General features: G+C 47.5%; 1 protein-coding gene across 1 annotated transcript; it reads left to right on the top strand.

Moving 5' to 3' along the window:
- Positions 1 to 422: 422 nt before the first annotated feature.
- On the top strand, positions 423 to 3,567 carry INS (insulin). Its single transcript, XM_021526777.3, has 3 exons — positions 423 to 474; positions 998 to 1,201; positions 3,431 to 3,567. Exons 2-3 carry the CDS (start codon positions 1,015 to 1,017, stop codon positions 3,565 to 3,567), a joined length of 324 nt encoding a protein of 107 aa, XP_021382452.1. The 5' UTR covers positions 423 to 474; positions 998 to 1,014.
- The last annotated feature ends 10,791 nt before the right edge of the window (positions 3,568 to 14,358 follow it).

Genomic DNA, 14,358 nt, shown 5'->3' with positions numbered 1-14,358 from the left:
TCCAAGGTGATATAAATCAAACAGATTAACATGTTTGCTCTTAATTTTACATTTTAGAAGCAGGTGTTGAACCATCTCAATGCCAACAGTGTCTATTGCCAGCATTAGTGTCATTAGTAGTAATTGCAGCTGTAATAGCACCATTATCTCCTGCTAAAAGGGTCACTGATGGCTTAGGACAGAGCTTGGGGAAGCTAAAAGACCAGACTAAATGAGATGGAAACTGCAAACAGTTGCTTCTATCTTAACTTGCATAAAGACCTGTGGATGCTACGCAAAGGGAAATTAATTTGCACAAGTAGCAAAAATTTTGGCTGGACTGTCATCAAGGAGGAGGAGCTTGTGCTAGCTCTTGTGTCACTTGGGCTAACGTAAAGCATATAAATATGGGAAAGAGAGAATGGGGATATTGCTACCCAACCATCTTCATCCCTCAGAGTGAACTTCTCTCCATCGCTTGCTGCCACCTCTTGGGTGAGTTGGATTGCTTCCCTTTTACTTTCTACCTGTTGTGCAGACCTGTCTTCTTAAGTTGATGAAGCAGGCAGTGACAATTGTGGCTCGTTGACCTAAGAAAATGAGGCCTCCTCAGGTCTTCGAGGACATTGGGCTGGTTTTGGGCCATCATCACATATTACAGCCCCTTCTGAATGGGCAGAAAGGGTTTTTCCTCTGAAGGGGTCTGCTGATCTTGGCTCTCCAGGACATGTGCACTATAGGGCTTGGTGGGATGGCTCTGCCAACCTTTTGAGGCAAGACAGCAGGGAGCCTGAGACTGCTGGAGCATGGAGATGGACTTATGGTTATAGTCAGTAATCATTTACTGTCACTTGTAAATCCTGGTGCAGAAAGCTCTCCTTCCGTCTCAAACTAGAAGGTCCATCTCCTACTTTGGTCTCATTTCCTTGCCAGAGGAGCTGAAAGATGCAAGATGCTTGATTACAACCTATTTTTACCTCCTAGACTTTCCTGTGTCACCTCTGCCTCTTAACCCTAGGCCTCAGCCTGCCCACCATGGCTCTCTGGATCCGATCACTGCCTCTCCTGGCCCTCCTGGCCGTCTCCAGCCCCGGGAGCAGCCACGGGGCTGTCAACCAGCACCTCTGCGGCTCCCACTTGGTGGAAGCTCTGTACCTGGTGTGTGGGGAGCGGGGCTTCTTCTACCAACCCAAAGCCCGGCGGGATGTTGAGCAGCCTCTAGGTAAGTCAGGCTGACCATGCAAGAGATGCAGGAACCAGCTACCTCTGACAGTGACACTGGGATGTCCTTCCTGGGGAATGCCAGGAATACCTTTGGCATACCGACAGCATCACATTGCCAGTGAAAAGCTCTGCAGGTTAAAAAGGCAGACGAGAGGGCAGGCAGGGAGAGAGGATTTATGAGGCAAAAGGAGTTGTGCCTGGAAGCTCAAATTAGTTTATTTCTTTGCATGGTTGTTACACCAGCCTGGGAGTATTCATACAAAATAAAGGTGGGAGGAACTCAAGAAGCCTCTTTCTGCCCAAGGCAGGATCAGTTGTCCCCATTCTATTTCTTAGCCATGTTTGTCTTGTAAGTTCATTAAAACCTCCAGAGGGAGAGCTTCCTCTGCCTTCTGGAGCTGCCCATTCCCAAGCCTAACTGACCTTCTTCTTGAGTGCTTCTTCCCAGTAGCTAACCTGAACATCCCTTGCTGTAAATTATTTCTTGTCTTCTCAATAGTGGACACGGGGAAGAGCCTAGTCCTTTCATCTTTATGATTGCTTTTCAAAATATTTCATTACTGTTTCCATGTCTAGTTTTGACCTCTCCTCAGCTACACAACCCCAGTGCCTTCCTAGGTCGTATTTGCTAGATCTCTAAACATGCAAATCTGCATTTGTCCACATCCTTGCTGTCTGGTGAGGCCTGGAGAAGCACATTGAACGTTCTGTCTTCCAAGCTTCTAATCAAGACTGTGAATAGATGAAGAAAAGACCCCTGTCCAAATTGCATCCATTTCAATCCTCTCGGTTCAAGATTGACCTTCTCTTAACATCCCCTGACTACGATACATCTCTCCCACCATCTGTCTTCCCATCTCATACTGTTTTCATTCATATCCAATCCCTCTCTTGTGTATGTAACCATCCTGTGAAATAGTCTTTGTAAGGTGAAACAAGATAATGCCCTAGCAGAGGCTTTGCCCCTGGATTGTTTGGGATGTCATTTGCCCATTCTCTGATTATTGTTTTCTGGAGACCACCACAAATGGATTGGAGGTTTCCTTCACCAAACTACCTAAATACTGTAGAGAGAATTTTAATTGTGCCAACAAGAATGCAAGTATTTGAGGATTTTCTACCTTTTTTTTTCAGGACTTTTGCCTGAGCCACCACCTCTTTGTCACACAATCTGGTTATGTTTACAATCTGCTCACAGCTGGCTTGAAGGATGAAGACAAGTAAATCACAAAAATTTGACTAGCTATTTCCTCTTCTACTTAACATTGGACCAAATTTTCCCCAAATTTGCCTTCTAGCACACTAGCATAATGATTTTGTGTTACTCTTGTGCCTTATTCATTGCCTCATGCTTTGGGGGCTTGGGAATTTTGCATCTTCTACTGTTCTTGTATTGCCCTAGAAACCACATCTCATTCTCACTTTCCAGGCATTTTCTCTTTGCTGTTAAGGGCACCTTTCTTCCTGCAGGAAAAACTCACTGATTTATTTGCCATTTTCCATGTTTTCATTGGGCTACTAAAACCTGAGCAGATCTGTGCACAAATTTTCAAGTTCTCACCAACAAATAATCATTCTGTTGAGTGTTATCTGTGTCCAAATACCCTGATTTATCATTGCTTCTAAAAACTTGCCCCCAGCTGTGAACACAGACACACACAAAGGCTTTTGCTGTCAGCTTGGGGCTATTTCTAGGCAGCCAACTGAATCAGGCTGTTCAGGAACAGCTGGGAAATGCACCCAGCCTCAGAACTGGACTGTCCCTGCAATCCTGTGAACATCCCAGTTGTCTGCCCAGGCTCCCAGGAGAGTGGGTGACTGCCTAAAGGGCTCTTTAGTCCCAAACTCTTCTCTATAGAGCAGACAATCCCATTTTTACATCTCATTTACTAGTTGCTCACCCCAGGGAGGGCTCAGGATTTCTCTTCTTCTCCACACAGCTTCCCCAGTAAAGCCCCTGTATCCCTTTATCCCTCACACTGCCGATAGTCACTCAGCTTGGCATCTTCTGAACACCACAGGATTATTTTGGGAGAGAAAACAGGGAGCCTGAAGGTGCTGCAAGCAGCATCAACCTGGGGAAACCTGTGCAATTTCCTTCCCATTTTCCAGCCAACTCTGGATTACAAATCTGGTACCTGCTAAGGGGGTGTCTGAAGGGCTCAAGAGCCAGGGTTGATTTGATGCTGTGTGATGTGCCACAACTTCCCTTCTTCTCCCCTGGCAGTGAGCGGTCCCTTGCATGGTGAGCTGGGAGAGCTGCCCTTCCAGCAGGAGGAGTTTGAGAAGGTGAAGCGAGGGATCGTTGAGCAATGCTGCCACAACACCTGCTCCCTCTACCAGCTGGAAAACTACTGCAACTAGCAGCAGGGCTGGCGCTGGGGAGCTCATGGGCCGCGGACAGAAACATGCACTTATGCTACTGCACCTTCAAAGCAATTGAATAAATGTTGTGGATCTATTGGAAGGACTGTGTTGGTTTATGTGTCCACATCTTTTTGTCTGCTTTAGAGTGTCAGTGTCCATGCTTGGGTAAAGCACTTTTCAGTCATCATTTCACGTTGTCTTTCTGCCACACAAATGAACTCCATGGGAGCAAGGGAGGGGAAGGGCATTACACAGCTTTGGAGCAGGTATATGGAGCATCCGGCACACCCAGTGCTTGGAAAACCAGAAGGAGAAGGCGGAGAGGTTTGAACAAGACTTCTCTTGCTAGGGAAACATTACATCTGTAACAATGTCATGCTGATCAACTTCCTGCAGTTCACAGCCCAAATATAGCCAGGCAGCTGGAGACTGAACTTCCTCAGCTACATAATGGAAACAGTAAAGATTAGGCAAAGAATTATGTCACCTATTCACTGTACTCAGGAAAATCATGGATGACCACCATGGCCAATTCAGAAAGTGTGTCTAGTTCCTACTTGTGCTTGTGGGAAGCCCAGGGAGAGTGTCTGCTGTGGGATGTGCTTGTTCACAAGGATATCACAAGCCATGTACTGAAAGTAGATTTAATCCAAGAAGCAGTTTTGAATCTATTGGTCACGTGCTGGTCCTTGCAAGCAAGCAGTATCCTTGCTCCTGGTGCTGCAAACCTCTTTCAAGCATCTGGTCCCAAAATTGCCCCTTTCTGTGAGGAATATCTGCCCAGCAGTGCCAGTTGGCCAGAGTGTCCCAGAGAGAAGGGAAGGGCTGTGTTCCCTCTGCCAAGGGACTCCCGTGGCAGTCTACTGAAAGCCATGCAGAGGGGTTCTGTGGGATGGGCTCAGCCTGGCAGAGGTGGCAGTAGCAGCCAGGGCTGCATTTTGCTGGTGACAGACTTTGAAAGTTGGTCTGAGCGGAGCCTGTGGTTTTAACAGCCTCATTTCCCAAACCAGTTCCAACTGCCTCCAGTGGAGCTGCACAGATGGAAGCTGCCATCTCATGCCTGCCAGGATGCATTACTCCCAATCCTATCACAAACACAAAACTGGCCAAACCACTACAAACTGAAAGGCTGGAAGAGCAGCTGGATGAGCTGCTGAGAAGATACAGACATAAAAAATGGAAACAGAAAGCACTCATTATACCCCGTGGTGACTTCCCATACAAATTCCCTTGATGCAGCCAAAAGCCCAAGAGAGGGGCCTCCTCCTGCAGGTGCCACACCAGTGCTGCAGTGCTACTCAGCCAGTCCTGCTCTCCCTGACCACCTTTTCATCCCTCTCCCTTATCCTTTCTGTTGGGCCCCACTGAATATTCCCAGCAGCTTTCAACTCTGACAAGCAGCTTCAGGCCAAAATCATGTGGTTATGAAAGCACAGCAAGATAGATTCTGTTTCTGAGCTACTTTGGCTCCCACCAAATCTCACGGTGTATAGCTCCAGTGGTTTCTAGAGAGGACTCCCTAGAAGCAATTCACCTACCTGTCCTGGTGAACCATGAGATCAAGACAAGTGTTACTGAAGAAGAAAAAAAAAAAAAAAAAAGAGAAAAAAAAAAAAAAGAAAGCAGAGCTATTGCTCATTTTAAGGCCACCAACATATTCAGGCATGCAGCCAAGCATCAGCAATACCATCCATCTAGGAGATCTAGGAGATACCACCCTGATCCAAAAGGCAGATGCTCAGTTCTGCTTGGACATTCTTGAGGGAAAGGACAACCAGCCATGGTGGTTCTTCCATCTGGCACAGCCCTGTTTATCTGCTGGCACTCCTGCCCTGGCAGTGATGCTCTGCTCGGGTGAGGACAGCTCTTCAGAGATGCCCAACTCATTTCCTGCCCTCTGCCATTGTTTGGTCTGATCCTTTGTTTGTTTGCTTTTTCTGAATGCTCCCAATTAGAACTTGTTGGGAAATTGCAAATGCCACTTTTTCTGCTGGAAAATGTTGATTCATCAAGATCAGCACACCCCGCAGGACCGGACTGGTTTTAGCAAGGCAGGATTTGACAGAATGAAGGGACATAGAAGGTTTAGGTGCTGCTCTTCATCCTCTGCATCCAGTTGCCTGAAACCCAAGACCATCACCAGGCTCTGGGCTACCCAAGGGAAGCTTTTGCTTCTGCTGAAGGATTTCAGAAGGTGACAGCCAGGTCAGGGAGGGACAGATGACCCCATGTCCAAGCTATCTGAGCTCTCTGCAGAGCACATGAAGGTGCTGTTGCTTCCTTCCTCCCCAAAGCAAGAGCTGTCCTGGGCATAAGTGGCCTATGGTGAGCTACACTGCTCTCCAGAAGGTGCAGGAGAAAGTAATGCATCAATTTCAAAACTGTAGAAAGCCTAAGAAAAAAAAGTTATACACTTTTGCTTTCCAGAACTGAAAATAACATAAAGGGCCAGCTCGTCACATTTTAAAAGCTTCAGTAAGGTGAAGGCCAAAGGAGAACAAAGGTACTTTTTTCCCCTTTTTCTAGAACTCCAGGGAAGAAACCCTGAAGGCAGCCCAATGCATTTTCCACAATGGAACACATGGCTCCCTGGCTCGCAAACGTGCTGCTGTTGACTTGCTGACCCTGTGTTGTGGCAGGACAGGCAGCTTTAGCACCCTATCCCAAACAAACCCAAGAGTGGGTGTCCTAAAGATGTCCTTCCCAACACCTTTAATGGTGTCCAGGATATAATTGCTTTATAAAGCCTCCCTCAAATCCTTCTACCCTCATCCAGCCATTCCCTGTTCTCAGATGTGCTTGGGACATGTCAGATCTTATGAATTGCAGGATAAATGATTCAAGGATAGGGAATGCCTCATCCATTGACCTCCCTCCCTGCTTCTCCTCTTGCCAGGCTTTGCATTGTGATCTTTGGGAAGCAAATGCATCCAGTCCCTTTATTCTGACTCAGCAGTTGCTCTGAAGTGATTTTTGCGGTAGCGGTGGGGCATCATGCCTGACTAAAATATCTTGGCTCTGCTACTCTTGCAGCAAACTTCCAAAGGTCTCATGCTCGTGGTGGAGGGCAATTTGAAGAGAATGCAAATAAAGGCTTTGGTTCATTCATGCTTCTTGAATAGAGAATAGAAAGCTGAGCCGCAGAGGGTATTGCAAGGCAAATTCTTTGGGCTGCTGAGTTGTTAATGCTGCCTAGAAAAGAAAGGACCGAAGTGTCCCCTGTCTGCCACGTGCACGAACCCTCATCCAAAAGGGCAGCACAGCGGTTTTGAGGAAAAGGGGGTGATATGCACAGAAATGGGAATGAGGGGAGCCTCTACAGGGCACTGGCCATTGGGGTCTCTGGTGGTTGGGGATCAGATCATGTCCTCCAGGTTGCTGGATGGGCTCTGCTGCTCCAGCTTGTCTGGAGAGGAAGAGAAGGTGCCACTAATCCGACTAATCCGACTGTATTATTTCCTTTCCAGGAAACCACAGATAGAGAGCTCTCTGTTACTCTGGGAATTTAAGAGATCCACTGTAAGAAATAGTCAGACTATATTTTGGGATTTATTTATTTTTAACCATCTTATCAGCATTTTAGGAAATTTTAAACCTGCTTACAGCCTCTCTCCTTATCTGAGTGATTCCTAATAACAGATTTGTAGCAATGACTTGAGTTGGAAAGCATGCACTGAGCAGATTCAGTGTTAAGACCTCAAATTCACTCTGGTTTAGACCAATTTCACCAAAGACACCCATCCTGGACAAAAAATAGGCTTTCTTCCATATCCTTTCACTCTGGGCAGGAAGAAAACTTTAGGTCAGGCTATAAATTGATCTGGAAAGTCACTGCCAGTGCATTGTAGCTGGCTGAATTATTCCTGCATGCTGTGGGGAGGAAGGAGGCTGTTTTTTTCCAAGCCCAATGCCAGGCTGGCTCTCACATGCCCCCCAGTCCTGTTGGGCAGAGCAGGCAGGAGCAGATCCAGGACAATAGCGGGAAGCAAAGCAAGCCCATAGGAGCACACAAGGAAATGATCTGAGCCTCAATCATTTCCCTCCATCCCTTAATCCTTTCCCTCCATTCTCAGTCATCTTCAGGACTGTCAAGAAAAGGTGGACAAACCTGTTGAATTCCTCCAACCTCCTTTCTGTTGCTGAAAAGAGACAGCCAAAAGACCACTTTTTTTTTTTTTTTTTTTTTTTTTTTTTTTTTTTTGTTTCATGTCTGGTACATTCCAAGAGTGCCAGGATCTCCAGAATTCATGTCATTGCTCACAGTAAAATTTCCCACAAATGTTTTCAGATTTTGGAAGAAAATGGATAACAGAAATAAATTTGGTTTTTGATTTCCAGGTTGTTGTCGTTTGTTGTCGTTGGGCTTTGTAATGCTGGATTTTGGCAGTGAGGATGTTTTACATAACTGCCAGCTTCTGAAATGTAACTTTTTGTCAGAAAATAATGCAGCTTCCTCTTTCTTAATCAGAAAACGGAAAATCAAGTATAAATGACACCACCCACCCTATACTGACGATAAAGCATTCTGTGGAAGTTTCAATGGAAAAAATTCTACCCTTTTTTCCCCTTATCAGAAACCTCCTCCACTTTGGAGACTGAGACCCAGCAGGGTCCTGTCTCTGCAGATTTGCCTGCCATGGGTCTTGCACACCCAAGTTTCAAGCTTTTCTTATGTGTTTTGGGAGATTTTTTGAAACTTATCCTAAATAAATGCTGTCTTGGCCCTTGGGCTTCTACTGATTTCAGTGGCAAAATAAAAAAAATCACCAAGTGAAAAAGACCTAGTCAAAGCACATCCAGCTTGCACAGCACAGCCTGCTCCTCTCCTGTTTCTGGTGTTATTTTTTTTCAGTACATCTGCAGCCTAAACCTGGTCACTTTTTTTCCAAAAGCTGCCAACTTGTATCAAAATAATGAATTTCAACTCCAAATTAGGGAAAAAACCCTGCCGCCATGAAATCCTGATGAAATTGGAGAGGTTATTTTTCAGTTCTAGTCCTGGTGCAGATGTTCTGAGGCAGGTGTTCAATGTGCAAAGCTGTGCTCCCACAGCATTTTGGCTGACCAAACCGTGGGTGCTTCTCTAGGTGTGGGAGCTGTGACAGGGAGGGGATGAGGTCACCCTTCAGTCCCTGCATCCAGGGTGCAGAGGGGTCATCTGGCACAGCCTGGCTTATGCCATAAACCTGTGGGAGGACCACCAAAGGCTGAAGTCCCTCTTGTTAATCACTCCTCCAGCAGCAGCTCCTTTGCCCTGAAAGATCCCTGACCTCACCTCAGGAACAGTGAGCAGCACTGAGCACTGACATCATGCCCATTTTTCCTTTATGGTTTTGACTACAGAGCCTGCATGTCATTCTCAGGATGCTTGCCCTTCCTCACCCGGTGGAGCTGTTGCTTTGACTGCCCCGTTTCTCTGTACATCCCATTTAAGAACACAGAACTGGGAGCAACTTCCAAGCCAGTTGCCTTGTACCTTGCTAACCTCACATCACTGCTCTCTTCATTTCCAAAAAGATTTTAACATCCCAATTTCTCCCTTTAGCCTGTGTGCAGTTTTAGTTTCTGGAACCTTTCCTGATGAATTCATCCTCTCCTGTTGAACTTCACAGTCCTCACAATCTGGAAAAGATCCCGAGGTTTCACATATCTGTTCAGAGCAAAGCAATTATCCGTGGCTCTGTCACTGATATAGGGCGACACAAAAATGTTGGGAATCTGTTAAAGGCAGATTCCTGCGCGGGCTTTCCCTTCTTCTGCAGTCCCAGCTGCTGCCAGGGGATGGAGCGCAGCTCAGCCTACAGCTGGATCCGCACCCCAGCCGCAAAAACAGGGGAGAAAAACTGAGAAATACAGACCGTGTTGGAGAGGAACTCCCTGGAGATGTGATGCTGGAGTAAGGCTTTGCACCGAGGCCGGGGGAGCAGCAGAGCTGGGGCAGCAAGGCGATGGCTGGAGCGATGGGAACGAACTGCCTGTCAGCCCACGGGCTGCTCCTGCATGGCCAGAGACCTGCAGTGAGGCCAGGCTGGGTCACCAATGCTGCTCCTGCTCTTCTCTTTGTTCAAAGGTTGTTTTCCTTCAAGGAAGATTTTGATTGCCTTTCTGAGCCTCCTTGGAGCTGGGGCTGCCAGCCTGGCTCTCACAGTCCAGGGCATCCTCAGCAGCAGCTCATTGTCCCCCTGGAGCCCACCTCCTTTCTGTGCACTCTGCCCAGTATTTCCTCTGATGTAGCAGAGACCTATGACCCGTTTTGGGTTGTGTGGGCCCGTGTTTTCAAGTCAAAAATCACCTTTTTGAGCAGACCAAGGTTTAGGTTTGCAATAAACTCCAGCTGCAGAGAACCTGTGCTGTGCAGCAACACCCTGGGCTCTTGTGGCTCACCCTGGCACTGAAGGGCTGCCAGAGCATAGATACCTATCCTGAATGAAATATTACAGATTCAAACTGGGACATCTCCCCACCCAGCTTTGCCACAGGGCTGGTTCTCAAACCGTCACTCCCACACATCACATTTTATGGGATCATGGTCCTCATCCTCGGCCGTGACACAGCTTTGACCAGCTACTCAGCTACTGGGGACAGCATTACCCCAGCCAGCACCTCCTCATGGGGATGAGGTCCTAATGAGGGCTATGAAATGATGCTACAGCCAGCAGAGGGAGTGCTCAGAGCTTCAGGATGCACAGGAACACCTTGGGAAGTGCCGAGAAAATGTACTAAACCCAAAGCAGGAGTGATGGGGTGCTGAAACAGAGGCTCTCCCTGGCTCAGCTGCCAGCCTGGTGAGGTTCAGGATAGGGAAATGGATCTACCATGAACCCTCCTGGAAACCTTGGGTATTGGATGAGCCAGAGATGAGAATCCACAATGAGAGACATGCTTGAGCCTCTTAGACTTGAGGAATTTTACAGAGCCTGTTCTAAGCTGCCAAGTGAAATCCCCACATTCATTCAGTTCTGGCTTTGGGCTCTTAACTTTGGGCTCTGGCCTTTCCAAACAAAGTCGTTGCTACATCTCAATTAGTAAGGAGCCACTCCTACAGCATTTCCTTTCCAAAGCAATTGTCCTTGTGCCTCACATAGGTGCTGGAATCAGGAGGTAGTCTGTGGGCTGGGAGTTGTGGAAATCTTAGACTTGGCTCTGCCCACCAAACAAATATTTAAAGTAGATCTTCATTTGATTTTAGGCCAAACAGAGCAGAATTAAAGACTTAACATCTAGCAATATCTGTAACAGTCTCTTAAATTATTCTCCAGGAAATGCCTCAGTGGTGGCGGGGGCTCTCCACTCACACACAATGTTAGAAATAGAATCAGTTTCCCAAATGCACATCATCAAAGACTCATGCCTGCTCTTTTCCTAACCATGTGGATTCCCCAGATTTTTAAATGAAACCCTTTCAAGCACCAATGGGCAATTTTGCAACTCATCTCTAAGCAGATCAATAACTAAAAGCAAGGTAACGAAGTCAGGTGTCTCTGGATTGTGTTAGGACAAGTCCATGAGAGGATTCTGATGTGGATGAGATAAATGCCATTAAATCACTTGCAGGGTGAGGTTTAAGTGGGGAAAGCTTTGCAGTGAGTGTTGGGAAGGTGTTGTGCACGGCGAGCACCACCGCGGGCTGATTAACGCTGCATGCAAACCCCATTGCAAGCCTGATAAGAGACAATGGGACACATTTTCACCACTAAATACATCAGGGATGAATGGGACCTGGGAGCTGGGGGGAGAAGCAGAAAAGAGCACCAGGAATGTCCTGATCTGCCTGAAACCTGCCTTTCTACTGAAGAGCAAGGAAGCTGAAAAAAAAAAAGAGAAAAAAAAAAAAAAAGTTGAGAGAGACTTCGTGGCAACCAAGATGGTGGTTCTGAGAGAGTCCTGATGGTGCACAGTGGCCAAATGCCTTCTGAGATTTAATGTCTAGAAGGTGAAGTTAAGCCCATCTGGTCTGGAGTGATGTTTGGTGGGCAAGAGGCAATTACTCAGAGGATTAGTCCAGCTATCAACAGGAAGATTTGTAGGGTTTGAATCAATGCAAGATGACACATGTTCAGTGGAACAGATCCAAGGCCAGAGAACATCTCTGCTTGAAACCCTCCCCTTTTGCAGCCATACCCCACTACAGCTGAGATGTGGCAGTGAGCCCTGCCACCAGCCCAGACAGCCTGTTGATCTTACTGTTCCCTTCTCAAAGCCAGGATCAAATGAGGAGAATAAATCCATAGGAAGGAAATGCTTCCTCCTACCTGCAGTTGCTTTCCAATTCAATCTTCCTCCCTGGTCAGGAGAAATCTCATGCAGCTCTGCAGCAGAAGACACTGTCTGTCCCACAAACTCTGTCATGTGCTGTGAGTTGGTCCCAGCTTTTAGGTGGAGATGCCTTGACCAAAGACAGCCTGGTATATCCAGGTTATAGTTACTCAAAATAAGTCTGAGAGGAAAGACAGCACTTGCTTGTGATGTGGACAACTCCTACAAAAGCTGAGCCTGGCTCATTCACAGCAAACTGGGACTGGGAAGCCTTCATGAAGATATAAAGGCCAGTCCTGTGATAGGTTCAGTGAAGGAGTAGGAAAAAAGGGAATGCAAAATGGCTCAAGCAGTGATTCACTTGGACTTTTATTATTATTGTTAACTCGAAATCATCAAGGTTTTGTCAGCAAATCCATTTTATATATGAACAGCCCTCTAAAATCAGTCTGAGATGGTAACATCCTCTACATGCGCTACTGCAAATTCCCTTTCTGACAGCAGCTGATGGCCAGTGCAGAAGCAGGAGAAAACTCCATCCTGCAGAGTGGTGGGAACTCTGATGTGGGATCTTTCCCCTTGACTGCCACACCCCAACCCTGCAACCTGTGCTGCAAACCATTTCATTCAGATTTTATAGCTGGATGCCAAAGAGAGCATCCTCCGGGCAGCCCAGCAGAGATGTGGGCTCCATCTTGGGCACTCACTGGGGCTTTCCTGGCAGGAACTTCTCATCAGGGCCACAGGTCTCCCAGATTCATAGCAGAGCTGTTCTTCCCCACTCCATCTGGGAGTTGGGGCTTGCATGCTTTGCTTTACCTTCCTGACAAAATTACAAAGGGCAGCAGGGTGGCAGAGTTCAGGAACAGCCTGTAGGGGTGAGAGTTGTCTGTCAGAGAGCCCTGGAGCAGCTTGCATTATGAAAAAAGGCTGTGTCTGGGAGGTTGGCTCCCCACAGCCTCTGCTGTGGCCACGCCAGAGAAGAGGCAGGTGGGGAAGCAGATGCTGTTTGGGTAAATCTGTGTCAGCAGTATCTTCTCAGGCAGGTGTTGAACTTTGGAGCCAGGTAGAGCACAGCCAGGTTGAACCAAGTGAAGTGCCCACACTCTGTGGCCCTCTGTGTTTAGTCTGAGTGGCTCTTTCAGCCTCCTGTACCTCCACCTCCCACCCCATGCCTAACTCTATACCTGGAGCAGCAGGATTTGGGATGCAGAGATGCTGCAGACTGCAAGGGAGCTCCATCCACCTCAGGAGATTCTTGCCCCCATCAGATGGTCTTGCAAAAAGCACCACAGGATCAATCCTGGTGCTGGAAACTGGTGGGTAGAGAGAGGTAGGACACAGAAGCTGGCATGTTGGTAACCAGAGGCCATGTGGTAGTGGCAGGGATAAGAGCAGCCCACAAGATGGGAACCACCACCAAAACCCTCCAAGCATGGTGTAAGTGCCTTCCTCAGCCACAGCTTTCTCGGTGGCCTTGTGCAGGTCACGTAGCCCACTTGCAAACTATCACCATTCCCTGGATCTCACCCCCCATGGGTTACCCATCAGCTAGGGCAGAGGTTTCAAAGCAGTTTCTGAAGCTCAAGGGCTGTTTTCCATTTTATTGCAGGGATCTGGGGTTGTTCCCACTCTGATGACCAGAACCTGGCTTCAGCCGTGGATATCCTGGCAGAATCATGCCCAGAAAAGCATGCTTCATTTAAAAGTCAAGTGCCAACATCCCAAGCTGGTTGTTTAGACTAAATGAAAGGTTTTCAGGAAAAAAAAATCAGTCTGACTTAAATTCCACCCCCCTTCCCCAGGAGATTACTCCCTATCTGGTTGCCTCCCGAAGGTGGGAGCAAAGGCTTAGCAGTGAGTCATCTTTTACTTGTATACCCCGGCAGTGCTATTACTGCTCTCATGTGGGTCTCTGGGAACGGCGAGGGTGGCCGTGGGTGGCACAAAGCGGCCACGAAGCATCAGCCCGGAGTGGGTTTGCACCCCAGCTGCACTGCTGCATGTGGGGGGATCAGTGAGGCACCCCCAGAGATATCACCCTCCCAAAGACAGTTCTGGCTTAGAGCAAGCAGGATGCCCTACGTGAGTGGGGTCTCCGTGGATTGGCATGGGAGCTGTTGAGACACCCCAGTGACTCAAATATGAGATGATGCTCATGTAAGTAAATTTGTGAGCGAGGGTAGTACTCAGCCTGCCCAAATGAGCCCAAAGCCCCTGGGCTGACTCACTGGAAACAGCGAGGTTCCCCCAGAAAGGGATATGGAAGTAGCTCATAGGAATCAGCAGTTGCAGGCACTCATCATCTCCAATGACAGGAACCCCAAGTGGGACCAAGCAGATCTGGCCTGAAATAATTCCCCACCTCGGTCACTGGGATTTCTTGGAGGGAGAGCAACTTTCCTCTAAAAGGAAAGGGGATGCCTGCTATCCATTGCAGGATTTTTCTCTCTCCTTGTATCACATGTAGAGACAAAGGAATTCATTCTATCTCTGGAAAACATATTTTCATTTTTTTTTTGCTTTGGATTA

Source organism: Lonchura striata, chromosome 6, assembly GCF_046129695.1.
Source record: "Lonchura striata isolate bLonStr1 chromosome 6, bLonStr1.mat, whole genome shotgun sequence".
Taxonomy (NCBI): Eukaryota; Metazoa; Chordata; class Aves; order Passeriformes; family Estrildidae; genus Lonchura; species Lonchura striata.
The sequence above is the reverse complement of the archived record's forward strand: the minus strand, read 5'-3'. Positions and strand labels throughout refer to the sequence as shown.